General features: G+C 42.7%; 1 protein-coding gene across 3 annotated transcripts in view; it reads left to right on the top strand.

Moving 5' to 3' along the window:
* The window catches only part of ANAPC1 (anaphase promoting complex subunit 1), an 84,832-nt gene that overhangs the window by 34,919 nt on the left and 23,102 nt on the right, over positions 1-26,811 (top strand). For all 3 annotated transcript variants that reach the window (XR_013540274.1, XM_072988878.2, XM_072988877.2), the window contains exons 27-36: positions 920-1,038; positions 2,922-3,193; positions 4,687-4,921; positions 11,930-12,021; positions 12,219-12,353; positions 14,221-14,303; positions 21,126-21,204; positions 22,265-22,339; positions 25,230-25,306; positions 25,788-25,878. Coding sequence is in view for 2 of the 3 variants with exons in the window: in XM_072988878.2 (XP_072844979.2) it covers positions 920-1,038; positions 2,922-3,193; positions 4,687-4,921; positions 11,930-12,021; positions 12,219-12,353; positions 14,221-14,303; positions 21,126-21,204; positions 22,265-22,339; positions 25,230-25,306; positions 25,788-25,878 (1,258 nt within the window). In the remaining variant the exon portion in view is untranslated. The remainder of the gene's footprint in view (positions 1-919; positions 1,039-2,921; positions 3,194-4,686; positions 4,922-11,929; positions 12,022-12,218; positions 12,354-14,220; positions 14,304-21,125; positions 21,205-22,264; positions 22,340-25,229; positions 25,307-25,787; positions 25,879-26,811) is intronic.

Raw genomic sequence — 26,811 nt, 5'->3', positions numbered from 1 at the left:
CCTCAGAAGGATAGAAGACTGAGAGCACCTGGGATTGAACCCAGGACGTGAGCAGAGTTTTGGCTGCAATACTGCATTTCAACTACAGTGGTGCCCCGTATAGCGAGCGCCTCGGTTAACGACGAATCCGCATAGCGATTTGGTTTTTGTGATCGCAAAATTGATCACATTCCGATGTTTTTAATGGCAAAACATCGCATTGCGATGATTGTAAGCGTTTCGCTTACTGATTTTCTCATTGCGATGTTTAAAAAACAGCTGATCGGCAGTTCCAAAATGGCCACCGGAAAAAATGGCCGCCCACAGCGTTTTCGCGCCCTTTCATCGCTTACCGGGCAGTGAAAATGGTGGCTGGATGGAGGATTTCCGCATAGCACTGAGTTTTTTCCCCATAGGAATGCATTAAACGTGTTTTAATGCGTTCCTATCGGGTTTTTTGCCCCGCATAGCGACGAATCCGGATAGTGACGATTTGTTTTGAATGGATTATCGTCGCTATGCGGGGGACCACTGTACTGCACAATGAGTCTTCATGCCACTTCCAGGAATGTGAATGGGTCCTCACAGGTATGATGCTCCAAGCAGCTTCTCATGTTACTTCGATCACCATCTTTTTAGTGAGATGAGATCATAACATTCATTCACCTGTTATCAAGTACACTCACAGAAAAATCAGATGGTGTATGACCAGCCTGCAGATTAACAGATTAAATTCTCTCAATCCTTTTTTTAAAAAAAATTAAATTTGTTCCTCCAAAAAAGCCGCTGTTCAGAACAACATACAGAACAAGAGCAGCCCTAAATTCAAGGGTTTGTCTATTTGAGTGGTTGATACTAATGTATTCTCTGCTGTAGCATGAGTAGGTTTGTTCAAAAACCCTGTTCCTTGCCTTCTTTCGGCTCTTGGTTTCCACTGTAGGTTGTTGCAGCTTTGTCAGCGGACGATGGCCTTGTCTTTGGGAAGAGGGATGTTCACTCTGTTCTCTTACCACCCAGTTCCAACAGAACCGTTGCCTATTCCCAAACTGAACTTGACAGGTGTGTTTTGTGATCTTTAAACTGCTAACCTGATTTTCCTTAAAACATATGCAGAGAGTGGAAGATTTAGCACTGCCTGTCCTAGACCAATGTAGCTGTAGTCCCTGGCAAATAACCTTTTAAAAATGTGTTTTTAATTGAAAAATATTAATGCAAAGCACAAGAAAATACATAGCAATACAAAGAATACAAACCTAGAAAAAAAAACTTAAACACAGAAACGAAAGCAACATAAACTATATAATTGCACAAACAGTGCATCCTTCCAGCAGCACTGATATATTAAAACATTTTAAAAATTTTTTAAGAAGCTCCATTTCCCTTCCAAAACTGCATTGAATCTGGTTGTGTTTCCAATGGAGCAGGAAGTCCAGCTATCATAGTAATACGGGCTCATTGCCGTGTGTCCAATCAGAAGGGGCCTGCCTTTCTGGCCGGACACTCTTGCTCAGATGTCTGATGAGGACGTAAGCAAGGGCCTTCTCGGTGACTGCACCCAGCCTTGGGAACTGCTTTCCAGGGAAGCTTAGGCCAGCTGCGTTTCTGCAGTTCTAAGACTAGCTAGCAAAGATACTTTTAATTCAGGCAGACCATTGATATGGACGGACTGACTGATGAGGAAGGGCCTTTTAATGCCAGGTGGGTGTTGTCATGCTTTTTTCATCCAATCTTAAACAGAGCTTCGGAATTTTGTTAATTCAGCCCAGTTTTAGTGCAATAATAGTCTGTTTATTTATTAAATAATGATTTAATAGCCTTTTAATATTGAAGCTCATTGCATCTTTAAACTGTATCATTTATATACTTGTGTATATATGACTTAAGGCATATATTGGTTTTTAACTACCGTGTTTCCCCGAAAATAAGACAGGGTCTTATATTAATTTTTGCTCAAAAATGCATTAGGGCTTATTTTCAGGGTTGTTTTATTTTTTGTGTGTACAAAAATCTACATTTATTCAAATACATTCATGTCATCTTCTGGTTGCTGCACAGTGGAGGAGGGCAGGGTTTCATTTAACTGGGCTGGGGCTTATAGCAGACAGAAGGAGGTATATTGAAGCTCATTGCATCTTTAAACTGTATCTGTTATATACTTGGGTGCTGCAACTGAGAAAAGGTGGGATATGGGTGGATAAGTGGATTGGAAGATTGACAGACAGTTAGATAATTTGATAAACAGAAGGTACGCTTTCTTCCTGGAGATTCCTATATGTGCAGTAGTGTTGCTTACAGAATATCTATGCATTTCATGCTTTTCTGTATTTTTGTTTAGTTGTAGCATGTAAGAATCACTTCAATATGGTCATATTTAGACTGCATTGTAAATACAAAAGAAGAAGCTCATTTATTCGTGGTTATTATTACTGCTAGACAGCTATTTCCACGAATCTCTCATTTCCAGTTCTCTCTGAGGATGAGGAACTGTAACGGTGGAACTATGGAGGAGTCCATTCAGTTGCATGCATGACAGAACATATTGGCTCTTACAACTTGTTGCTTCAGTGGAGCTAGCAGGAAGAGAGGGTGCCTTGTCTGACGAACACTTAGTACTCAGAAAAATAATACTGGACAAATGGTGCTAAGTTTCCTGCAGTAGATCCACCCCCCTTTAATGTCTTCTCCTGTTCTTCCTCTCTTTTTCCTGTATGATCTGTAATGTGTTGTATTATTTAAAACGTCCCAGTTGCTTGGGCCATGCAGCAAAGACTGCTCAGGAAGATCCCCAGCCATCAGTAGGATATCATTATGTAGGGGACTGCTTTTTAGAGTACAGTTACTCTGGCAAAAAAGAGGAGAACATTGCAAAGCAAAACAAAGCATACTTTTTGCACTTTACAGCTGTATCTGAATTTAATGGATGATTCTACTTTGCTGTTCAGGACGGGCTCCTCCAAGGAATACCACAGTGGATCTCAATAGTGGGAATATAGATGTACCTCCCAACATGGCTTGCTGGGCTAATTTTCACAACGGGGTGGCTGCTGGCCTGAAAATAGCACCAGCTTCCCAAATAGACTCAGCTTGGATTGTCTACAACAAACCGAAAAATGCTGAACTAGCCAACGAATATGCAGGGTTCCTGATGGCCCTGGGTTTGAATGGCCACCTCACGAAACTCGCAACGCTTAACATCCATGACTACCTGACAAAGGTGAGGCTGTTTTCCTTTGAGCTGGGCTGTATATAAAGGTCCCTCCATTGAAGCAGATTGATGGAAGTCATTTTGGTGTTGCAGGCACGCTGTGCGCTGAACGTTGACACTGAGAAACATTGTCATATAAACCAAGGATGGGAGAAGTTTTGGAGTACTAGATGTTTTGGCCTGCAGCTGTCATAGTCCCTTATTATTGCCATGTGGGCCTGGTGGGACTAATAGGCTAGAACATCTGGAGTACTAGAGTTTCTCCTGGTAAAGAACCTACCAATGGTGTGAAGAATGTTTTGACCATTTCTGGTGATTTATCACAGTAGCTGACACAAGACCTTCACCAGAAAAATCCATATTACAGTCTCTGTTGATATTGCTCGTGCTTCACCTAAACTGGAATTTTTAGCATGTATACATTACTGAAACAGTGATGTCTACATTGGCTCGGGCATGTCATGAGAATGGGTGATGGTCATATTCCGAAAGATCTCCTGTATGGAGAATTGGTGCAGGGAAATCGCCCCAGAGGGAGACCACAGCTGTGATACAAGGATATCTGCAAGCGGGATCTGAAGGCCTTAGGAATGGACCTCAACAGATGGAATACCTTGACCTGTGAGGGTTCAGCCTGGAGGCAGGCGGTACATCATGGCCTCTCCCAATTTGAAGAGTCCCTTGTCCAGCAGGCCAAGGCAAAGAGGCAGTCCCGAAACCAGCAAAATCAGGGAGCTGGACAGGGGACAGATTGTATTTGTCTTCAGTGTGGAAGGGATTGTCACTCTCGAATTGGCCTTCTCAGCCACACTAGATGCTGTTCCAAGACCTCTATTTAGAGCACGTTACCATAGTCTCAAGACTGAAGGATCCCTAATCTGATCTGATCTGATCTAATCTAATCTAATCTAATCTAATCTAATCTAATCTAATCTAATCTAATCTAATCTAACCACCTAAACAGAGGCAGTTACACACAATCTTGTTGTGTAGTTGTGCAAAAGGCATAACTGTTAACAGTGAATTGTTGTAAATTAATAAATCTCTATAGGCATCATACTGAGTTGTGCAACCTGGTGTACAACTTGCCACTAAAAGTTAAGCTTTTTACATAACTGCTCAACTGAATTTTTGCCATTGAAACTAAAATAATCCCACTTATACCAAATAATTTGGGTCCTTTTAAGGAGAAAGACAGGGTAAAAATAAGTAAGTACGTAAATAAATAAATAAATAAATAAATAAATAAATAAATAAATAAATAAATAAATAAATAAATAAATAAATAAATAAATACCGTTACACTTACTGATCAATTAATTTTCAATAGATTTTAGGTTATCCACAAATAGTTGCTGAAGCCCATATATTTTCTAAATTAAATACAGAAACATGATCTTGTGTGTGTGTGTGTGTTTTTTTAATGTATTCCCCAAATGAGTGCTTTACGTGTTGGTTTTGTTCTTGCTAAACCCGATTAAGCCTTTCCTTTCTCACGGCAGGGCCACGAAATGACCAGCATTGGGCTGTTGCTGGGGGTTTCTGCTGCCAAACTTGGCACGATGGATATGTCGATCACTCGGCTGCTCAGCATCCACATCCCTGCTCTGCTCCCACCAACTTCCACTGAGCTGGATGTTCCCCATAATGTGCAAGTGGCTGCTGTAATTGGGATAGGCTTGGTGTACCAAGGAACAGCCCACAGACACACTGCCGAGGTTCTGCTGTCAGAAATTGGTAATGTTCAAAGGGGGTGCTGGGTTAGTCTGTTCAGCCAAACAGCAATGGGTTTTGTGGTACCTTTAAAACTGCCAGCTTAATTTTAGCATGAACTTCTATGGATTTCAAGCCACTTTTCCAGAAAGACAGAGCATAATTTCAGGGCCACAGATATGCATGCACAGTGTACGTGGCAGGGGGTGGGATCACAGTGAAATTAGATTGAAACTATGTCAATTATATTACTAAGACTAAGAAGAGGGAATATGTTAGAGCAGTGGTTCCTAATTTTGGGTCCCAGATGTTCTTGGACTAAAACTCCCAGAAGCCTTCATCACCAACTGTGCTGGTCAGGATTTCTGGAATCTGTAGTCCAAGAACATCTAGAGACCCGAGATTGAAAACCACTCTGTTACAGACATTTCTGTATTCTGCAGAATGTATGCAGGCCATGAATTATTTCTTGGATATCTCCTTTCACTGTATAAGTGGCCAGGTTTCTTAAGCGAAAGAATCCTTTCTCATGACTGAGGGCATCTTCTGTTCCTCTTCTATTTCACAATCCCACACAGCTTCTTCCATCTCAGCAGTTTCTAATCTTCTGTTTTTTCTTTCCCCTTCTCCCTTTGCTCCTCCTTGCCTCCACTGGCCTGATGTGCCTTCTCTGAGCCAACCCCATAGGCTCAGAGAAGACCAGGGGTTTGCTCTTTTCTCAAAGCTGTTCTGTTTGCAGGACCATATACCTTAAAAAAGAAAGAAAGAAAAGAAAAGCAATTACTGAAACTTGTGGGTTTTTCGGGCTCTTTGGCTGTGTTCTGAAGGTTGTTCCTGACATTTCACCAGTCTCTGTGGCCGGCATCTTCAGAGGACTGGAGTAGGAACTCTGTCCATGCTCTGTTGCTGTTTGTTGGATAGTTATCCAACAAACAGCTATCCAACAAACAGCAACAGAGCATGAACTGAGTTCCTACCCCTGTCCTCTGAAGATGCCGGCCACAGAGACTGGCGAAACGTCAGGAACAACAACCTTCAGAACACGGCCAAAGAGCCTGAAAAACCCACAACAACCATCAGATCCCGGCCGTGAAATCCTTCGAGAATACAATTACCGAAACATCATAGACTGAATTCATTCACAATGCATCTTCCATGTAGATCCTTATGAAGCAGAGGCAATAAAACATTTTGTATGAGTAGGAGCCCTGTAAATTGCAGTATTGCAGTCAAGCTTCTGCTCACAGCCTGAGTTTGGTCCTGAGGGACTCAAGCAGCCGGCTCAAGGTTCACTCAGCCTTCCATCCTTCTACGCTCAGTAAATTGAGTACCCAGCTTGCAGAGTTGGGGGTGTGTGTGACAACCCCAGACCTACTGGAGTATGCCACCATGTAATTATGCTGCCACCAACCATTCCCTATAAGGAGTCACACAGACCAGGAATGGATTTTGATAAATAAAAGAACAAGGTTTATTGCAACAACAAACAGGGTACATAAAAGAATCAGGTAAATAGGATAATGTAACGTGGCATAGCCCCAAACATACACATATAACAGATTGGTTCCCACAGAACCCTTTAAGGTAACGCACAGACCCTGAACCTATCAGTTCTGGCTACCTAGAAAGAAACCTGAACCTATCAGGTATGTACTAACTGACACACAGCTGTACCCAGTCTGACACACAGACTCCAACTCTTAAACTCTCCACACAAGCTCCACATATATATACAGTACAGCTCCTCCCCCCTGATGTCCCGCCTTCCACTCCCCATAGGATGGAACTTTCCCTCCAAACCCATGACAGACAGGTACCATCAGTGCTGTATGTGACACCTCCCCTCTTTATAAGTTGTTTTGCGGGGGAAAAGCTAAAGTGCTTTTCTCCAAAAAAACAACCAGGATCAAAACACAAAACAGTTATACATTATAATACAATACCATACTTACTCACTCTAGGTCAAACATATCAACTATACATTTAAACATCAATATTTGCAATACATTAAATTACCTTTATTAATACAAACCAAGCCTGTTCAATAAACAGGTACATTTAACTTTTGGTCACCAAAATATACATAGTCCATGGTTTCTTCGCCGTCTTCACTCGTCGGGTCTTCTTGACAAGGCGTCAGCGACACAGTTCATTGACCCTCTGACCACCTTCACTTCAAAGTCAAAATCTTGCAGGTTTAAAGCCCACCTCATAAGTTTACTATTATGGGTCTTCATTGTCTTTAACCACTGCAGTGGTGAGTGGTCAGTGCACAGAACAAAATGTCTTCCCCAGATGTAAGGTTTGGCCTTCTGAATCGCGTATACTATGGCCAGGCACTCCTTTTCCACGGTTGCCAAATGTCTCTCACCTTTCTGGAGTTTCCTACTCAGGTAGGACACTGGATGCTGGTCACCATTTTTATCCTCCTGGCAAAGAACTGCTCCTACCCCGCTGTTTGACGCATCGGTGTAGATGATGAACTCCCGGTCGAAGTCAGGAGCACGCAGCACTGGATAATGGACGAGTGCCTCCTTCAACCTCTGGAACGCCTCCTCACAGTCGCTGGTCCACGGGATGCGGTCATCAGTCTTCTTCCGCGTCAGATCGGTCAGCGGAGTCGCCATCTCGCTAAACCTCGGGATGAACTTTCTGTAGTAGCCCACCAACCCAAGAAATGATTTGACTTTTTTCTTGGTGTTGGGTCTGGGCCAATCACGAACGGCTTCTATCTTGGCCTCTAGGGGTTTGATCACTCCTCCCCCTACTATGTGACCCAAGTATTTTATTTCTGGGCTACCCAGCTGACACTTGCTTGCCTTTACTGTTAGCCCTGCTGCACTTAACCTCTGCAGCACTATCTCCAGGTGTTTCAGGTGATTTTCCCATTCTATAAGGTAGTTCAGATCTGACATCTTGGAAATGACCCTGTATGGTCCTGCCCATTTGAGCTGCAGTTTGTTCTCTTTGCAGGGCGTAAGCCAAAGCACTTCCTCCCCTGGGTTAAAGTGCCTCTCCCTGGCTCTCTGGTCATACCAGGTTTTCTGCCTGACCTTCTGAGCTTGCAGGTTTTCTGCTGCTAGCTCTAGGTTTCTCTTCAGGTCATTCATTAAAGTGTCTATGTACGTCACAACATCTTGTGGGTCATCCTGGGTGATCTGCTCCCAATTTTGTTTGATTAAATCAAGTGGACCTCTTACTTTTCTCCCAAACAAAAGTTCAAACGGACTGAACCCGGTACTGGCTTGTGGCACTGATCGATAAGCAAACAAAAGGGATTGCAGCTTCTGGTCCCAATTGTTTGGATTCTCTGCCAAGTAAGCCCTAATCATGCGCATCAGAGTCCCATTGAACTTCTCCGTTAACCCATTACTTTCGGGGTGATAGGCAGTGGTTTCCTTGTGTTTAATTCCACAGATTTGCCATAACCGTTTCATGAGCTTTGATGTAAACGATGTGCCCAAATCTGTGATTATTTCTGAGGCAAATCCCATCCTGGACATATACCCCACCAAGGCATCTGCCACTGTGTTAGTTTCGATGTTAGTCAAGGGAATGGCTTCGGGGTACCTCGTGGCATGGTCCACAATGGTGAGAATGAACCGGTTCCCCCTCTTTGTGGCCTTGGGCAAAGGTCCCACAATATCCACTCCTATACATTTGAACGGGGTGTCAATCACAGGCAAAGGGCACAACTTTGCTTTGGTCCTGTCACGGTTATTCCCCTGCCTCTGACACACATCACATTGTTTACAGAACTCCTTGATCTGCTTCCCTATTTCAGGCCAGTAAAAATTTTGTGTGATTCTCTGCTGTGTTTTGTTCACCCCTAAGTGCGCAGCAAACATGTCAGAGTGCCCCCTTTGTAAGATCATGGGGCGATACTTTTCAGGTACCACTAGCTGACTTCTGATCCCATCTCCCCCTTTTGAGATATTCATCAGGGTCTCTCTATATAAAATTCCCTTTTTCTCGCAAAATCTCGCTGGGGTTTCAGGTGTTAGCTGGGTGTCTGTCACCTTTTCAAAACACTTTCGGAGAGTGGCGTCTGCCTTTTGCTCTTGGCCAAATTTGCTGTCCGTGGCTAAGGTTTCTGCCCCGGCTTCGGGACTACCCTCATCTGCTTCAACCTCGGGCTCGTCAGTACCCCCCTGAACTGTCCCCGTGGTAGCTTGTGAGCGTGTAATCACTAGCACCCGTTTCACATGTTCAGCCAGGTCATTTCCCACGAGCACGGCTGCTGGCAGAGTCGATGAAATCGCTAGCCGCCAAACTCCCCTCCAGCCTTGAAAGCTCACAGGTACCTCAGCTACTGGCAGTGAGATCACCTGCCCCTCAATCCCTGCCACCTTCAGGCTCTCATTTGGGATTATATACTTCCTAGGAATAATGTCTGGATGGCACAGGGTCACCTGAGAACAAGTATCCCTTAGCCCCCTATACTGATGGTCAAGTATTCCTACGTCCACCCCTGCGGTCTCAAACAATTGCGAATCTGTCCTCACTAGTAAGCAGCGCTTGACCTCCACAAGAGGACCATTTTCCCCAGCCTGATCAGCAGATGTAACTGGTCCAGATTGAGTAGCCATGGCAACCGGCTCCCTCAGTGGCAAGGAGCTTTGCTCTGTCTGGACACAGAACACAGCTTTTGGCTTGGTTCCACTCAAATCATGAGGCAAATTTCCCTTTAGCTGCTTTAATTTCTCACACTCTGAGATTAGATGGCCCTTTCCTTGACAGAAATAACATTTTTGCTGTACTTGGAGTCTTTCTCATCTGGTTTTGGTTTTCCCTCCAAAATCTGAGGTCTTGGTGGTTTCATGTCTGAGGGCTTCCCTTCAACATGGGCCCCTCCCCCTTGCTGGTTTTTCCCTGGTCCTTGAGAGTACCTGCTGTAGGTTTCTTTGGGCTTACCCACAGTTTTCCCCTCAGCACCTAAGGGCTTCCTTATTTGGTAAATAAAATCTGCGATCTCTGCCGCTTCTGCCACCGATTTAGGTTTCCTCTCCCTCACATGGAACTGTAGTTCCCCATGCAGGACTGAATAAAACTGTTCCAGCGCTATCAGGTCTTTGAGCTGCTGGAAGGTCTCTGTCCCCTCCTGAGACAGCCATTTCTCTAGCAACCTCACCAGTTGGGCCCCCACTTGGGTAAAAGTCTGCTCTGGTTTTTTTGTGAGTGACCTGAATCTTTGCCTCAGCTGTTCCGCATTTATCCCATGTCGGGCAAACACCAGTTTTTTAAACTCAGCGAAGTCCTTCAGCAGTTCCACTGGCATCTCTGCATAGACTTCTGCCAGGCTGCCACTGATCAAAGATCGCATAATGGTCATCTTCTCAGTTTCCCTTACTGAGAAGTCTACAAACGCTCTTTCCACAAGGGAAAAGAACACCTCAGGGCAATCTCCCTTGTGGTACACAGGGAATTTCTTCAAGTCAGTTTTAGACAATGGGCCCACCTCAGAATCTCTATTGTTATTATTGTTCTGATTCATCAGTTCCAATTTTCTTAACTCAAACGCCATTCTCTCTCTCTCCAATCTTTCTTCTTTTTCCATTCTCTCTCTCTCTCTGTCCATTTCAAATTGTCTTTGCCTCTCCCTTTCCCTTTCCTGTTTCTCTTCCCTTTCCATTTCAAGTTGTCTCATCCTAAATTCATGCTGTTGGGCTAGGAGCATTTTTCTGAGTTCTGAGGTCAGTTCTCCCGCGCTCTCATCCTGCACTGAGCCAAATTCCTCCTCAGAACCTTGGTCTCCCTGTGGTTCTCTCACTTCCCCCATTTCTGCCATTTGGCTTCGAGTCAAGGGCATAATCCCCCCAGAACAGGCTGCCTTCAAAAGTCAAGCCTCAAAATAAAACGACGACTTTTTTCCTTTTGCCTCAGAAACAGCCTTCTATAGACTGCTGCTGTTCCTTCAGCACCAACTTGCAACTGTTGCCAGGCAGAATCCACCCCCTCCGCTAGGCCTCTCAGCAGACAGGCTAGATCACTGTTACTTCACACAGTTTTGCCTCAGCCCTTTCCCACCAAAACAGGTTGCCTCAGAGCTCCCTAATCTAGTCCCCCCAATCCGAGTGTGCACGTTCTTCCACTAGCCTACCTCCCCGTGAGGTAAGCCTAGAAGATTACCTACGCGCCCTCAGATTGTCCCTGACTAGACCCCCCTTGCTCTGGGCACACTTGCCAAGGCTTTGCTGGACCACTGGACAACTGGACTAGTCGTATCCCACACGCTGGACACCAATCAATGTGACAACCCCAGACCTACTGGAGTATGCCACCATGTAATTATGCTGCCACCAACCATTCCCTATAAGGAGTCACACAGACCAGGAATGGATTTTGATAAATAAAAGAACAAGGTTTATTGCAACAACAAACAGGGTACATAAAAGAATCAGGTAAATAGGATAATGTAACGTGGCATAGCCCCAAACATACACATATAACAGATTGGTTCCCACAGAACCCTTTAAGGTAACGCACAGACCCTGAACCTATCAGTTCTGGCTACCTAGAAAGAAACCTGAACCTATCAGGTATGTACTAACTGACACACAGCTGTACCCAGTCTGACACACAGACTCCAACTCTTAAACTCTCCACACAAGCTCCACATATATATACAGTACAGCTCCTCCCCCCTGATGTCCCGCCTTCCACTCCCCATAGGATGGAACTTTCCCTCCAAACCCATGACAGACAGGTACCATCAGTGCTGTATGTGACAGGGGGGATCTGTAATCTACATAATTAAATGGTAAAACCACCTAGAGAGTGCTTTAAGTGCTATGGGGCAGTTTATAAGCAGCAAACTTTGCTTTTTTGCCTTGTTTAGTTATAATAGGCCTAAACAGTTCAAAGAGTTTTGCAAAATGGCCCTTTACTGTATTTGTTGAGGACAAAGCAATTTTGGACAAGACTCTTCAGTTACTGGACTTTTAGTTCAAATTTAGCCAAGCATGAAATGAACATTTGCTTGGTATTCTCAAATGATTGTAGCTGGTTTTGTTTGGTTTTGTTTGAATGAAGGCCGCCCCCCTGGTCCTGAGATGGAGTATTGTACTGACAGAGAGTCCTATTCACTGGCTGCTGGCTTAGCTTTGGGGATGGTTTGTCTCGGGGTAAGTGCAGCTCTCTTTCATTAACATTTGGGTGATGGTGAATTTGCATGCTGAGTGTTCATTTGGCATAATTCTGTATAAATGAGTTAAGCATTTTGCACTCTGTGGCTACCAATAGATAGGAATGGTAGTAGCCATACTGATTTCAGAATATGGATGGAGTATTTTCTATTCTTTATTTTTGGTTCTTCTCCCAGCATGGCAGCAACTTGATAGGCATGTCGGATCTCAACGTACCTGAGCAGCTTTACCAGTATATGGTTGGTGGCCATCGGCGCTTTCAAGCTGGAATGCATCGTGAAAAACACAAGTCTCCAAGTTATCAAATCAAGGTGATGGTTTATGGGGTCTTTAGATAGTGCCATATAGAAAGTCAGAGCATTGAAATCAGTATCATTTACATCAGAGATGGGGTACTTTTGTTCTTCCAGATTAGACATGGGCACAAACCACTTGTTTATCAGCTAAGCAGGTGTTCAGTGCTCCAAAGCCCAGCCTCTTCCGGCAGGTGCCCGCTCAGAGGCAGCGCCAGGCGAAGGCAGGGCAGAGAAGCCGGGCTGCTGCCTCCAAGTGGGTGCCCGCCAGACGAGACCGGGTTTTGAAGCGCCAAACACCTGTTCGGCTGATAAATGAACTGATAAGTGCCCATCTCTATTCCAGATGCTTTTGATGCCCCACAATTCCTCATGATTGGCCCTATGGGTTTGGATTAATGGGTATGATATCTTAGAAGATCTGGTTCCTCACTGTTCCACACTCCCTGGCAGTAGCTTTCCAAGGTTTAAGAGAGAAGTTTTTTCCAGTTTTTCTGAGCGATGCCAGGAATTAAACCTGGAAAGAGAGTCTGTATGGAAAGGACATGTTCTGCCACTGAGCTGCAGCCTCACCACTGAACTATAGCCAACGATAATTCTTTGTGGACTGTTTGTTCTTTTCATCCTTTTCCCTCAGGGATATGTTTAATTAAATAGTTTAATGCCCAACACAGCTGTTGTTTCTGAAAAACTTAGAGCAACCTTAGTGGCACTCCCTGGGATCCTTAATTATCTTACTAGCCAAATTCAGACATGTTCTGTTTTAAAGGGGGAATTCCACCAAGCACCATCAGAACATTTCCTTTTCCCACCTGCCACGTAGAACCAAAGTGCTCTGAATAAGCTGTATGTAGGGATGGGGTGGCTTTCTGTAAGGGTCTTTCTTTTTAAGCAGAAAGTTCCTTCTGTACTATTCTTGCATCAGTTCATTTTTTTAAACATATATTATGTATTTTATGTGCAGTTCCTATATATATTATTTTCCCATTATGTGCCATGATATGTATACATTATTTTCACAGATGCACCCATTTTTGTATGCCTTTTTTAAATTAGAGAACTTTATTGCAAAATTTAGAGATGTTCAAAAACCAAAAGATATTTGGGTTTCAGTTCCTAGTTTTGTTTTGGGAAATATGGATTACAGTGGGGTCTTGACTTGAGAACTTAATCCGTATTGGAAGGCGGTTCTCAAGTCAAAAAGTCTGTAAGTCAAGTCTCCATTGACCTACAGTGCATTGAAAACCGATTAATCCCATAACAGGCCGTTTTTGTTCCATTTTGGTTTTTTTCTGGTCTGTAAGTCAAATCTCAGTCTGCAAGTCAAACCTAAATTTTGCGGCCAGAGAAGTCTGTAACTCAAAAAGTCTGTAAGTCAAGCCGTCTGTAAGTCAAGGGTCCACTGTAGCTTGCAGGACTAGGTGATACTTTTATTAAACCACTAAAAAAATTGTATGGTCTGCTAGCTTTTATGAATCAAAACCCACTTCTTCAGGCATATACTGGTGTCATGTCATTAACGCACACCTCCAGTGCAACCTGTGCCTCTTCTAACTTACCTCTAATAAACGAGCCTGGTATACCATCTGCCAGGAACATATTGAATTCTCAATAAGATATCAGTGCATGCCTGAAAAAGTGGTCTTTGATCCATGAAAGCTAGCAGATTGTATGATTTTATGGTGATCTAATAAAGATATTGATAACTCCTGCACTGAATTGTGTGAGGACCATGTCTCTCTTCATTTTTTTATGATTTAGGTTGACTTCTGTGAGAAAGTAACCAAGAGATTTCATATCCTTTCCCACTTACATGCAGTGCTCACTGATAGTAAAACAAGACTCTGTGGCAAATCACCCTGAATGCATATTCTTATCTTGATAGGAAGGAGATACTATAAATGTCGATGTGACTTGCCCGGGTGCAACTCTGGCCCTTGCAATGATTTATCTGAAGACAAATAACAGGTATGGTGTATAAATTTGTTCTTATTTATAAGATGCCTTATATTTAGAATAACAGGATTGGAAACACTTGCTGATTCACCTTCCCATGCCTATTCTGATCACAATCCTGTGGCTTAGCGTAGTCAATAGCACTATTGAATCAATGGGAATTTGTGTTGTGTTTTGTTTGAAGAATTTAGCAGATGTCCAGCAGAAAGAAGCACAATGAACGAAGTCAGTCCTTCTTTAGAGGTATTTTACTTGAGATGATAAGCAGTAGTAGTAGAAAATAACAGTAGATATACAGCAGTTAACAGCAAACGAACACTCCTACACACGTAACTCTTCACCAACATTAACCCACACCAAGTACTGGCGTTTTTGCCTTATATACAATGTCTCTTATCAGCTACAGCTGTGATGTCTTGCAGCTGTTCTTTTAGTAAGTCTTTCCAGAATCTCAGGGAACAAATGCCGGTTTAACCATACCACGACACTCCTCCCATTTGTCTCTGAGTTTCTGGTTCTTATTTATATATATATATTGTTTTACAGTTTAATTTTACATGTATACAGACCTTCATTTGGTTATTGTATACTGTACATATACATTTCATTTATACAGTGTACATTTTACATATTTGTTAGGCATATATATATTACATATTCATTTCATTCCCATCATTTGTACACCTTTAATGAATTTTGGTTCTGACAGAGGCTTCGTCAGTATATCTGCCAGATTTTCTTCTGTTGGGCAATAATTTAGGGTAATTATCCCTTCTTGTACCGCTTGCCTCACATTGTGATATCTGATGTCCACATGTTTGCTTCTTGTTTTAACCTTTTCAGAGTTGGCTAATTTTATACATGCCATATTATCTTCATATACAGTAATTGGATTATTTTGGTCTATTCCCAAATCTTTCATCAATTGTTTAATCCATACCAGACTTGTACATAGTTGTGAGATTGATGCAAATTCTGATTCGCAGGTTGATAATGCTAGGTATGCTTGTTTCTTTACTGACCAATCTACCAAAGTGTTTCCAAATATTATGGCATTACCTGATGTGGACTTTCTATCTTCTGCATCATTTGCCCAGTCACTATCCACATAACATTTAATTGTTAGTTCACCCACTGGTGTAATGTTAAGTTTCAGATCTGTTGTGCCTTTTAGATATCTTAACACTCTCTTTAGATCTGTCCAGTTTTTGTGGCTTGGATTATTTGAATATCTACTTAGAATGTTAATTGCATTACATATGTCAGGCCTTGTCCATAAGGCTATGTGTTGCAAACTTCCTAACAATGATTTGTATTGTTCTACATGAGGATATTGTTCAGTATTTTCTTCTGCAATTTGGCTTCCTACAGTCATAGGAGTTCTAGCCGGTTTACAATCTGACATCCTCCATGTTTCTAGGAGTTGTTTAATTTTCTGATTTTGATGCAGTGCAAAACCCTTCGGTATTATTTCTATTTCTACTCCTAGGTATTGCTTTACTGGTCCTAGTGCTTTTAGAGTAAATTCTTTCTTTAGGTTTATTGCTGTGTGTTCTATTTGCTTCATATCAGCACTCATTATCAGTAGGTCATCAACATAACATATCACTATTATTTGTTTAGTACCTGTACCTTTTATGAATAAACATGCATCAGCTTTTGTGGCTTTAAAGCCCAAGCTTTCCAATTTTTCCTTTAGATGTAGAGCCCATCTTCTAGCAGATTGTTTTAGGCCGTATATAGAGCGATTTAATTGGTATACCTTTTGCTCTATGCCTATTTCTGGTAGCTCGAAACCTGGTGCTTGTTCCATATACAATGTTTCCTCAAGTGTGGCATTCAGGTAAGCTGTCTGTACATCATAGTGATGCACATGCCACTGTCTTTGAGCTGCTAGTGCTAAGACATATCTAATGGTCTGAGCTGCTACCGTAGGTGAAAATATTTCCCCATAATCTATATCTTTCTTTTGTGAGAATCCTTTTGCTACTAAACGTGCCCTATATATGGGATCTGCTCCCTCCTGGGGTTTGATTCTATATACCCACCTGCAACCTATAGCTTGCTTTCCTGGTGGTAAATTACAAGTGGTGAAGACACCGAGTGTTTTCATGGCTTGCATCTCTTGATGCATTGCTTCAAACCACTTTTTCCTTTCACTTGTTGGTAATTCGAGAATGTCCTCATATTTTTGGGGTTCAAGTTGTACATTATATGCTACAGCTTCTCCTACAACGAACCTTTGGGGTGGTACTCCCCTTGTTGTTCTTGGTGGAAGTTCTCTTCTCTGTACTATAGGGCTGCGCTCTATAGGCGGTGTTGTTTCTTGTTTTATAGCTTTTGGAGTTATGGAAGGAGTTAAAGGTTTATGCTCCTCATCCTCACTATCTGTTTTTGCTGGTGTATGTTGCTTTGTCAACTCATTTTCTCTTTCCTGCAATATGAGGGGTATGTCTGATGTAGGAAAATAATTCTCCTCTCTTTGGGGTAATAGTTCCTGTTCACAGAAATTAGCTGATCTGGAAATCACTATATTTCGCTTATCTTTAGTTAGAAATCTATACCCTTTTGTGAAAGGTGAATATCCAACACATATGAGTTTTTGAGTTTTAGAGGCTCCCTTCCTTCTTTGGGATTTTGGCAGATGTACAAAAGCATAAGCACCAAAACTTCTGATATAGGATAGATCTGGTGCCTTCCCATACAGCAAGTTATATGGAATGTTATCTACAGATCTACTATATACCCTATTAACCAAATGTGTAGCACATTGTAGTGCTTCCCCCCAGAATATTTGACTTAGCTTTGATTGATTTAGTAAAGCATCTTTCATGATCTGTAGTACTCCTGCCTTTCTTTCTGCAACTGAATTTTCAGCTGGTGAGTACGGGTTAGTAGTCCTATGTTGGATTCCTGTCTTTTCAAGCCAGGATTTCATGGCATTGCTCATGAATTCTCCCCCTCTATCTGTTTGTAATTGCGCCACCTTGTGGTTGAATCTGCGCTCTATCATATGAACCCAATCTCTAAATTTTTGAAATGCTTCCCTCTTTTCTTTCAGTAGGTAACAGAATGTAAATCGAGAGTAATCATCAACTATTAGTAGAAAATATTTTGCTCCTCCCACCGTGGCTTTGAATGGTCCTACTATATCTGCATGAACCAATTCAAAAGGTTTTTGTGATTGTCTGTCACTCTTCTTATTTACAGGGGCTTTTCGTGATTTTACTTGCTTACAGGTGTGACAATCCACATATTTATTACATTCTTGCACGTTTATACCACGAGCCAATTCAGCTGTTTTTTGTATATATTTGTAATTTATGTGAGCTAGGCGATTATGCCATAGATGTGCACATGCTTTATGGGTTTCTTTGTTTGTGCACAATGCTTTTGCCACCTCAGCCTTAGGAGTGGCTTCTAGGATAAAGAGATTATCTCTCATTGGCACCTTTATACACTTGTCCCCTTTTGTAATATTGCATGTTTTTCCTTTAAATTGTACTGTGAATCCCTCTAGCAATAAGCATGATACGCTTAACAAGCTTTGTTTGAGTGAGGGTACACATAAAACGTTAGATATTACATCATGCAACCCAGGTACATATACTTTACCAGTCCCTTCAACTTTTGCAGATGCTCCATTGGCTAAGCTTACTTGAGTCCTTTCGGAGGGTTTCAAGTTCTTGTACCTTGTTGGGTCACAGCAAATGTGACAGCTGGCGCCACTATCGATCAGCCATTGTCCTTCCTCTGGATCTTGTGTTCTCACCACAGCTACTTTGCCTCGTCCTGCAGTCTTCCCACGTCGTCTTGACTCTTTTGACTTGCAGTAGCGCTGAATGTGAGATGTTGAACCACAACAGTAGCATCTTCGTGCTGCATACACGTGTGGTGCCTCTTCCTTCTCTGTTGTCTTTGCTGTAGATGGATGGGTTCTTTCCCTCCTCCTTTCCTGTGTGTGCTCTCGCCGTTTCTCCTCCTCTTCCAGCAGTCGGCTGGTGATATATGGAAGGGTTAATGTGCTCTCCGGAATCGCCTCCAAGGTCAGAGCAAATACGTCCCAGCTGCTATCTAATGAGCCTAGCACAATTAGTACTTTCTGTAGCTCTGGAATGTTCACTCCTACGTCCTCTAAATCTTTGAGCGTTTTCTTCATGAGACGAAGATGAGCTCGTAAATCACCTCCAGGCTCCAATTTTGTATTGTATAAGCGTCTGGACAGGCTTATTTTCGAGGCCACAGACTGGCGTGTGTAGATTTCTTTAAGTGCATCCCAACATTGTTTAGCTGTGTTCAAGCCTCGTATGTGCACAAGCAATTCATCGTCCACGCTCAAGCCAATATGAGCTTGTGCCCTCTCATCCTTTTGTAGATTTTCTCCAGTCAAGGGGGTGGGTGTTGCTTCTACTACGGACCATAATGACTCCCTTTTCAGTAGCAGTTGCATCTTATGAGACCATGCTGCATAATTTGTCTCAGTTAAACGACATATAGGATAGGGAGTTATCTGTTGAGTTATAGCTGCCGCTCCTCCAGACATTCCTGGTCCTTCATCTGTGTCCGACATTCTCTGTCGCTGTTTTATCTTCAATGCTACTCACTGCTCTCAAGCTTTGCTGCTCTCAGAAGCGCAGGCTGGATCCCATAACCTGTTGTGTTTTGTTTGAAGAATTTAGCAGATGTCCAGCAGAAAGAAGCACAATGAACGAAGTCAGTCCTTCTTTAGAGGTATTTTACTTGAGATGATAAGCAGTAGTAGTAGAAAATAACAGTAGATATACAGCAGTTAACAGCAAACGAACACTCCTACACACGTAACTCTTCACCAACATTAACCCACACCAAGTACTGGCGTTTTTGCCTTATATACAATGTCTCTTATCAGCTACAGCTGTGATGTCTTGCAGCTGTTCTTTTAGTAAGTCTTTCCAGAATCTCAGGGAACAAATGCCGGTTTAACCATACCACGACAATTTGGAGAGTCAACTCCTCTGTAAATCTCATTGATTCAAATGGGCCTACAAGTTACTGTGCTAAAATAAGTCATAACTAGGGTAAGCCCATTTGAAACAATAGAACTTCAAGACTCTCCAAATCCCCATTGACTCAATGGGCCTACTCTAGTGTGAGTCACTGTGATAAACAACAAGATTTGGGCCTCTGTTTGTTACCAGAATAACAGGTGAAAATATCTTGCAGAAGAAAGATATACCAAATCATTTTAGAAGTTAAACAGGATAGGGGTCAGTCAGTGAAGATGAAACAAAATGTTTCCTTAAAAGTTCCAAAAGACAAATAGAGACTCTGCTGACCATTTTATAATTGCAATCTTGTGTTTTTCATTTTGAAATTAAGCTGCCATGTCTCATCTCACTCAATCAAGTGTTCTTTTTATGAGCATGATCTGCCATAGCCCTAATGTTCCTTGATTTCTTAACTATGGTTAAGATGCTAAGACCACCGTGTGGGCTTGTGTGGTCCTTTCTCTTTTCTCCCAAGCAAAATTCCCCTTTCCTTTCTCAACTGTTAGAGTCACATCCTTTGCTAAGTGGAATAGCTTGTTTATCGAATAAGTGATTAAGGAGATACAGTGGTGCCTCGCATACCGAGCGCCCCGTTTAACGATGAATCCGCATAGTGATGGAGTTTTTGCGATCGCAAAAGCGATCGCATTGCGATGTTTTAAATGGGGGAAATCGCTTTGCGATGATCGTGGGGAAGCGCTTCCCACGATCATCCCAAAGGCCCCCCAAAAGAGAGCCCCGAAGCACAGCTGATGGGTGGGGGGGTTGCAAAGATCGTGGGGAAGCCAGCTTCGCAAACCTCCGCCAACTTTGGCGCTCTCTCTCTCTCCCCCCCCCCTCGCAACTCCAGCCTGGGCAGGGAGACTCAGTCACCTTGGCTGTGGCAGCGTGGTGCCTCAGTCTCCTTGCCCAGGCTGGACCTGCAAGGGGAGAGAGAGCGAGAGAGTGCGGGCTTTGCGAAGCTGGCTTCCCCGCGATCTTTGCAAACACCCGCCCATCAGCTGATGGGCGGGTGTTTGCAAAGATCGCGGGGAAGCCAGCTTCACAAACCCCCGCCGACTTCGGCGCTCTCTCTCTCTCTCCCCCCCCTCACAACTCCAGCCTGGGCAGGGAGACTCAGTCACCCTGGCCGTGGCGGCGCGGTGCCTCAGTCTCCCTGCCCAGGCTGGACCTGCAAGGGGTGGAGAGAGAGAGAGAGAGAGAGAGACGAAGCACAGCTGATCGGCAGTTCCAAAATGGCCGCCTGCTGTGTTGCCTCGTTTTAGAGGCACTGAAAATGGCGGCAGGATGGAGGATTTTTGCTTAAAGGTGAGTTTTTTCCCCATAGGAACGCATTAAACGTGTTTTAATGCGTTCCTATGGGGTTTTTTGCCCCACATAGCGACGAATCTGTATAGCGATGATTTTTTTGGAACGGATTATCGTTGCTATGTGGGGCACCACTGTACTCGGTTTGCTGTGTGCCTTTGTGTCCTCAGTTTTTATAATACCAGTTTCAAATGCATGTTCTGGACATCTCTTGCATTTTCTTTAAAGTGATGACATAACAAGGTAATTGTTGTCATAAACTTTTATGTTCGGTCCACATAAAGAATTTTTGTCATGATGAGCAGTGGGGTCTGAGCTTCTGCAAGCCCTCCTGAAATTGCTGGGGCCTGTGATGATAAGAATAGTTTGAGATTAGAAGGGAAATCAGTAAAATAGTAAGCAGCTGCTCAAGACTTGCTCTGCTGAAGCATGCCTTTATGCTTCGCTAGCTAAGACGTTTCAATTTATAATTTTTTTGTGCTTATTTATATTTTGCTAGGTCAATTGCTGACTGGCTTCGAGCTCCAGACACGATGTATTTGTTGGATTTTGTGAAGCCAGAATTTCTTTTATTAAGGGTAGGCTTATGCTGTGATTTTTTTTTCTTCTTTGACGGTGCAAGCTGTTTCAAGTAGAATAATTGCATGCACTGTTGCATTGTTGCTCTTAAAGTTGTTCTTGTGTGTTATCTGCTGAATGTCTTAGTCTGAGCACTCATTTAGATGCTCCTGCTTTAGGTGATTCTCTTTTTTTTCTTGTTCTGTGCTAGCTTCTAACTGCAAAGACCTCTTAGCTTAGGGCTACCGTGCATACTCCAAAGTTCCATTTACAGCTGTGCCCATCAGATGTTTAATGTGCAACAATAAAAAATCACATAGGTGTGGTCATCGCTTGATAATTTACATTCAAATTGCCCTTGAATTAGAGCCTTGCTTGTCATGTAAAAAATGATAATTTAGTGATTTTCAGTATCATAAGTTTAACTGATAAAAACATTTACGGCATGGAAATCTGATTGGAAAATACTGTATAGGAGTTTCTGTAGTTGGATTGAAACTATGTGTTAGGGGTGTTTTGGTCCACCCAGCATGGGAAGTCATTAGGAATACCACCCCATGGTGCTAGACCACTCTCTGGGCAGCTTACAACATAATTATGTAAAGAACAGCATATTCCCCAGTGAGCTGGGTACTCATTTTATCAACCTCAGATGGCTGGAAGGGTGACTCAATGTTAAGCCAGCTATCTGAGCCCATTGGGATTGAACCCAGGTCGCGAGTAGAGGCTTGACTTCAGTACTGCAGTATAACTACTGAGTTATGGGGCTCCCCTAGTATTATCATTAAATAAAATTAGCTGAAATGTCGCAGTTCATGGATCCTGCATTTCAGAATATAACTCTTGGGAATGTGCCAGATCCATGGGAGGCCAATGGGACACCCCATGCAATATGAATGGGTCTTAAATGCCTGTTGTACACACTTACCAAGAAGTTCATGATTTCTACCTTGCTTGGATTCACTGGCAGTTTGGACTGCAGTGCACTTGACCAACTTACTCTGTTTTTAGAGCACACTGGAAAATGTTTACTTTCTCTTTTTTTAACTTGATGCCAATTATTCCTTTGTTTGTTTGAAGACACTTGCTCGATGCTTGATTTTGTGGGATGACATACTGCCTAGTTCCAAGTGGATTGACAGCAACGTTCCACAAGTAAGTAGCACAAGCCCCACAAACCTATTATGTGATGTAATTGGATTTTGGATTTGCAGGCTTTGGGGAAAGGTTCCTACATCACATCATCTGCTGAGGCTCCCTTGTGTGTCTGTCACAGAAATCCCATGCCCCTCCCCTCAAGGAGAACAAGTCATATTCATTCTCAGATCTCATGAAGCTCAGTGGAGACTCGTTGTTGCCTATCCATAAGCAAAGAGCTCATCCTGAGTTTTACTGATTTCTCCCCTCCCCTTGAGCCACCTCTTGTGTTGTCCCATGATGTCTCCCAATCCTCTGGAACAGATTTGGAGGGGGGTTATAGGCTGGTGCAGCTGCTAAAAAGTGCTACCTCTTTTTACACTGGTGAAGATGCTCTTTGAATCAATGTACTCTGCAGGCAGGAGGAGCCCTCCTAGTTTTAGAAGGCAAGATCTGAATTCAGTTTAGTAATTTAGATAAACAGGACTAACAGCTTGGTATGCTCCTACTTGTAGAAGTCAAGTTCAGATAAGTGTTCCTTAATTCAAGGTTTTTATTTATTTACTTTACTTTACTATCCTGCCCAACTGATAGTAGAACCACTACTCTGGGTGACTAACAAAGGAGCATCAAAATAACATAATAATAGCTATAAAAACAAAAAGACATTTTTTAAAAAGTCCGGCAAAGTTCAGAAAAAGGTTCACGATAAATATGATCCCTAAAAGTAGAATACTGCTAGGCACAGAACAATTATATAAAAGATAATGGTAGTAAAAATAACAGGCGGCCAGCAAATTCAGAGAAGGAGTTGTCAAAAAACAAAAAAATTAAAGATTAAGCAACCTGGGGCAAGGCTATGAAAAGCCTTAAGCCAGGTCTTAAATTGCCTCCTAAAATAAAAAGGAGGGATGGGGCCAATCACATCTCTAATGGGAGGGAATTACAAAGCGATGTGGCCATATATCTTCTTCTCTTTATCAATCTATTAACAGGGTCTCAAAACATGGAATGCTTATACCCCAAAATAAGACATAACCTGAAAATAAGCCCTAGTATGATTTTTCAGGATGCTTGTAATATAAGTGCTACCACAAAAATAAGCCCCAGTTAAGTGAAACCCCGGCCTCCGCCATTGTGCAACAACCAGAAGAAGATGTCATGACTGTATTCGAATAAACGTAGATTGTTGTACATGAAAAAAAATTCCCTGAAAATAAACCCTGATGCGTTTTTTGGAGCAAAAATTAATATAAGACCCTGTCTTATTTTGGGGGAAACACGGTAGCTGAATAATAAATACACTGTTATTCCAGTGGTCTCATTTCAAGGCATGTGTAAACACCCAATGTTAAAGCTTTATATCTTTGTTAGGGATGGGAACTTGAAAATAAAAGCAAATGACCAAAAAATGTAAGAGACTCTTTTTTCTGTTTTTGTCTGTGTTTCTTTTTGTTGTTGTTGTTGATTTCTGAAAAAGAACTTCTTTAACACAAATGATTCATTTAAACAAAAGAGGGGCACATGAAAGTTTCATGTCATTTTGTGTTGCCCTTTTTCTTGTAGCCTTTCTCTCACCTTTTTTGTCTGTCAAAATGCTGGGAAATTTCTCATTGAATAGTGTTGTGAGATTTCTTGTCAGCAGTCAATTAGCATATCCAGAAGCAAGGAAGATGAGTACAGTGGTGCTTTGCTTAACGAGCGCACCATACAACGACGAATCCGCATAGCGATCCCCTTTTCGGGATCGCTAATGCGGAGGTATACCGATTGTCCCAATGGGCAAAACTCGCATAGCGACAATCGGTAAGCGTTTCGCTTACCGATCTTCGCTTTGCGATGCCCGCGGATCAGCTGTTCGGTGGTTCTAAAATGGCCGCCGGACGCCCGAAATGGCCACGCACAGTGTTTCCGCGCCCTCCACTCGCTTACTGAGGGCGTGAAAATGGCTGCCGATGTGGAGGAAACTTCGCTGAACGGTAAGTTTAGGGCCCATTGGAACGCATTAAACATAGTTCCAATGGGTTTTTATGTTCCGTTTAGTGATGTTTTCACATAGCGAGGGTTAATCCGGAACGGATTAACCTCGCTATGCGAGGCACCACTGTATTCTGAACCTATAGAAAGTCCTCCATTGGCTAGACTCCCAGTGAGGGGAAGTTCTTTGCTTCTGTCATTCTTGTGGGAATCTGTATGCTATCTTCTGATGCCCTCATCCTGCTTGCTTGCCTGCAGGAGTCAGAAGAGAAGGCATCAAATGGTAGTGAGAGAGAAATCTCCCCATAATTTTGGGTTGGGGTATGGCTATGATTGTATGTTTTTCCTTTATTTGCTTGCTTGCTTTTCTTTATTTTTGGGCGAGGGGGCTCTCTATTTTTATTGTTGTTTTCCCTGTATGTGGATGGGTGAGTGCTTTCCCTATTTGATTGATTATTAGAAATTGTTACTTGGTTAATTTGCTGTGCATTTATTCTGCGAATTTTAAAAATTATATTTCCTACATATTGTTGCTTGCTCTTGGAGCAGATTGATTCTCAATTTCCTGCTTTTTTGCCACTGCTTGTTTGGTATAGTTTAAATAGTTTTACGGATTTTGAACTACTTAAGTGAGGAAACATGAATGGGGAAAATGAAGTGAAAGGACTCAAAATAGCTGGTCACGCCCCCCCAACACAAATGAAAAAGAAGGGGACCCCCCAGCAAAGGAACTTGGAAAAACAAACAAGGAAATGTTTGCCTTGCATATTTCTAATCTTTGGCCTGACTGAAAAATCTCAGAACATGAATCTGATACTGTTAAGATTAACTCTGTTGCATAACTTTAATAAGAGAAATATGGCTGGTATAAAGCTGCAGAAGACTTTGCGGAACTGTGAAAGATTGCTTAAATATGTTGTGTTTCTTCTAGATTGTTAGAGAGAACAGTGTGTCCCTCCATGCAACTGTGATGCCTTTGTCAGAAGATTTGAATTTGGAGACACTGACGTAAGTTGTTGCGTGGGGTTGATTCCAGCTCTCCAATTCTGCTCTGTAGATGCAGTCAAAACAGAGGGCGGACAGTTGCTTTTAAGAAGCAGTTACAATAGTGTAAAACCTCACCACAGTGAGATGACCCCTTGTTGTGTTACAGTTGCAATGTAATTGAATTACACCTTAGTTATTGTAAAGAAATGGATTGTAACATGTGGTTTTCAACTAGTATTTTCCAAGATGTTTAAATTTAAGAACTTTGGAAAAGCCTCCTTTCCCTCGCTGGGCCTTTTAGAGGCATTCAGCGAGGGGTTCCTGCTGGGATTCTTGAGCAAGCCCCAAGCGAATAGGTGACCCCTGAAAAATCTCAGCAGTGACTCGTTAATTGCCAGCTAAAAGAGACTGAATATTATGCCATTTGCCTTCTGCATGTGTAAGAAAGCAGGATTTCAGCTGTGGTTTAATATTAATATTAATGTCAAATATTTATATTTAGGCAGGCTTATGTCTACATCATTGCTGGTGCCTGCCTGTCTTTGGGTTTCCGATTTGCTGGATCAGAAAACTTGGCTGCCTTTAACTGCTTGGTAAGTGGATTGATAGCTATAGAAGAATTTAACCTAATAAATTCTCTAGGCATTATACAATCATTTTAAAATAAATCAATAATATAATAAATAGTCTTGGATGACCAGCCATTATCTCTGGTTGAGAACACCAATGTCCGCAGATTTGTGGCAGAACTGTCATCCTATTACTAAAAGTCATCTCAAACAACTCTTTGCTGTAGAATGATGCCGCATTTGCATGGGGGTGTCAGGCAGTTGGTACAGCAGCTGTTGGCCAGAGTGCAGGCAGTACATTTTACAGGTGACATCTGGAACACCCTGACAAGACACTGACGGGAGGTGGAGGCAACACACAAGGGCAGGATACAGGTGGGCTGTTGAATGTGATGGAGATGATACAGCTCACAGCATGTCAAGAGTCTCTGAGGGACCTGCTGCAGCCCTGAAATTTAGCTACAGAAAAGCAAAGTCTGTTTGTCCCAGACTGTGGTGGCAGCACTGCAAGCTGGGAACAGAAAAGGAGTGCAGTGTATGGCTCACCCTTTCAACCTAAGTCGTTCAGGGTGCTTTGTAGGGCATGGAAGACGCATACAGAGCTAATAGAATTGAGCGGTCCAGAAAGGTGGCAGGGCATTTTCACCGCAGGGTCTGGTGCAGTGAACTCTTGTAACTGAGACCAGGAAAACTGGGATTGCCACCTAATCGAGGATGTGGCAACTCAGTGGGACATTGCTTTCTGTCTGCTTGAAAGAGTGCTAGAGCAGCAAAGGACACTCCATGGTTTGGTCCGGGAGACGTCCGTTGGTGTGGCTGCTCCTTTGGATAGAGAAGAGTGGGGCATTATGGGTTAAGTGGTCTGTGTCCTCCAAAGCTTTGAAAGTGCAACATCTTTCCTTAGGGAGGAGACAGCAGTCCTTAGCCAGGTGATCCCAGTGATCCAGGGCTTGGTTG

Source organism: Pogona vitticeps, chromosome 1 (assembly GCF_051106095.1).
Source record: "Pogona vitticeps strain Pit_001003342236 chromosome 1, PviZW2.1, whole genome shotgun sequence".
Taxonomy (NCBI): domain Eukaryota; kingdom Metazoa; phylum Chordata; class Lepidosauria; order Squamata; family Agamidae; genus Pogona; species Pogona vitticeps.
Note: the sequence above shows the minus strand (reverse complement) of the source record. Positions and strands in the feature narration are given on the sequence as shown.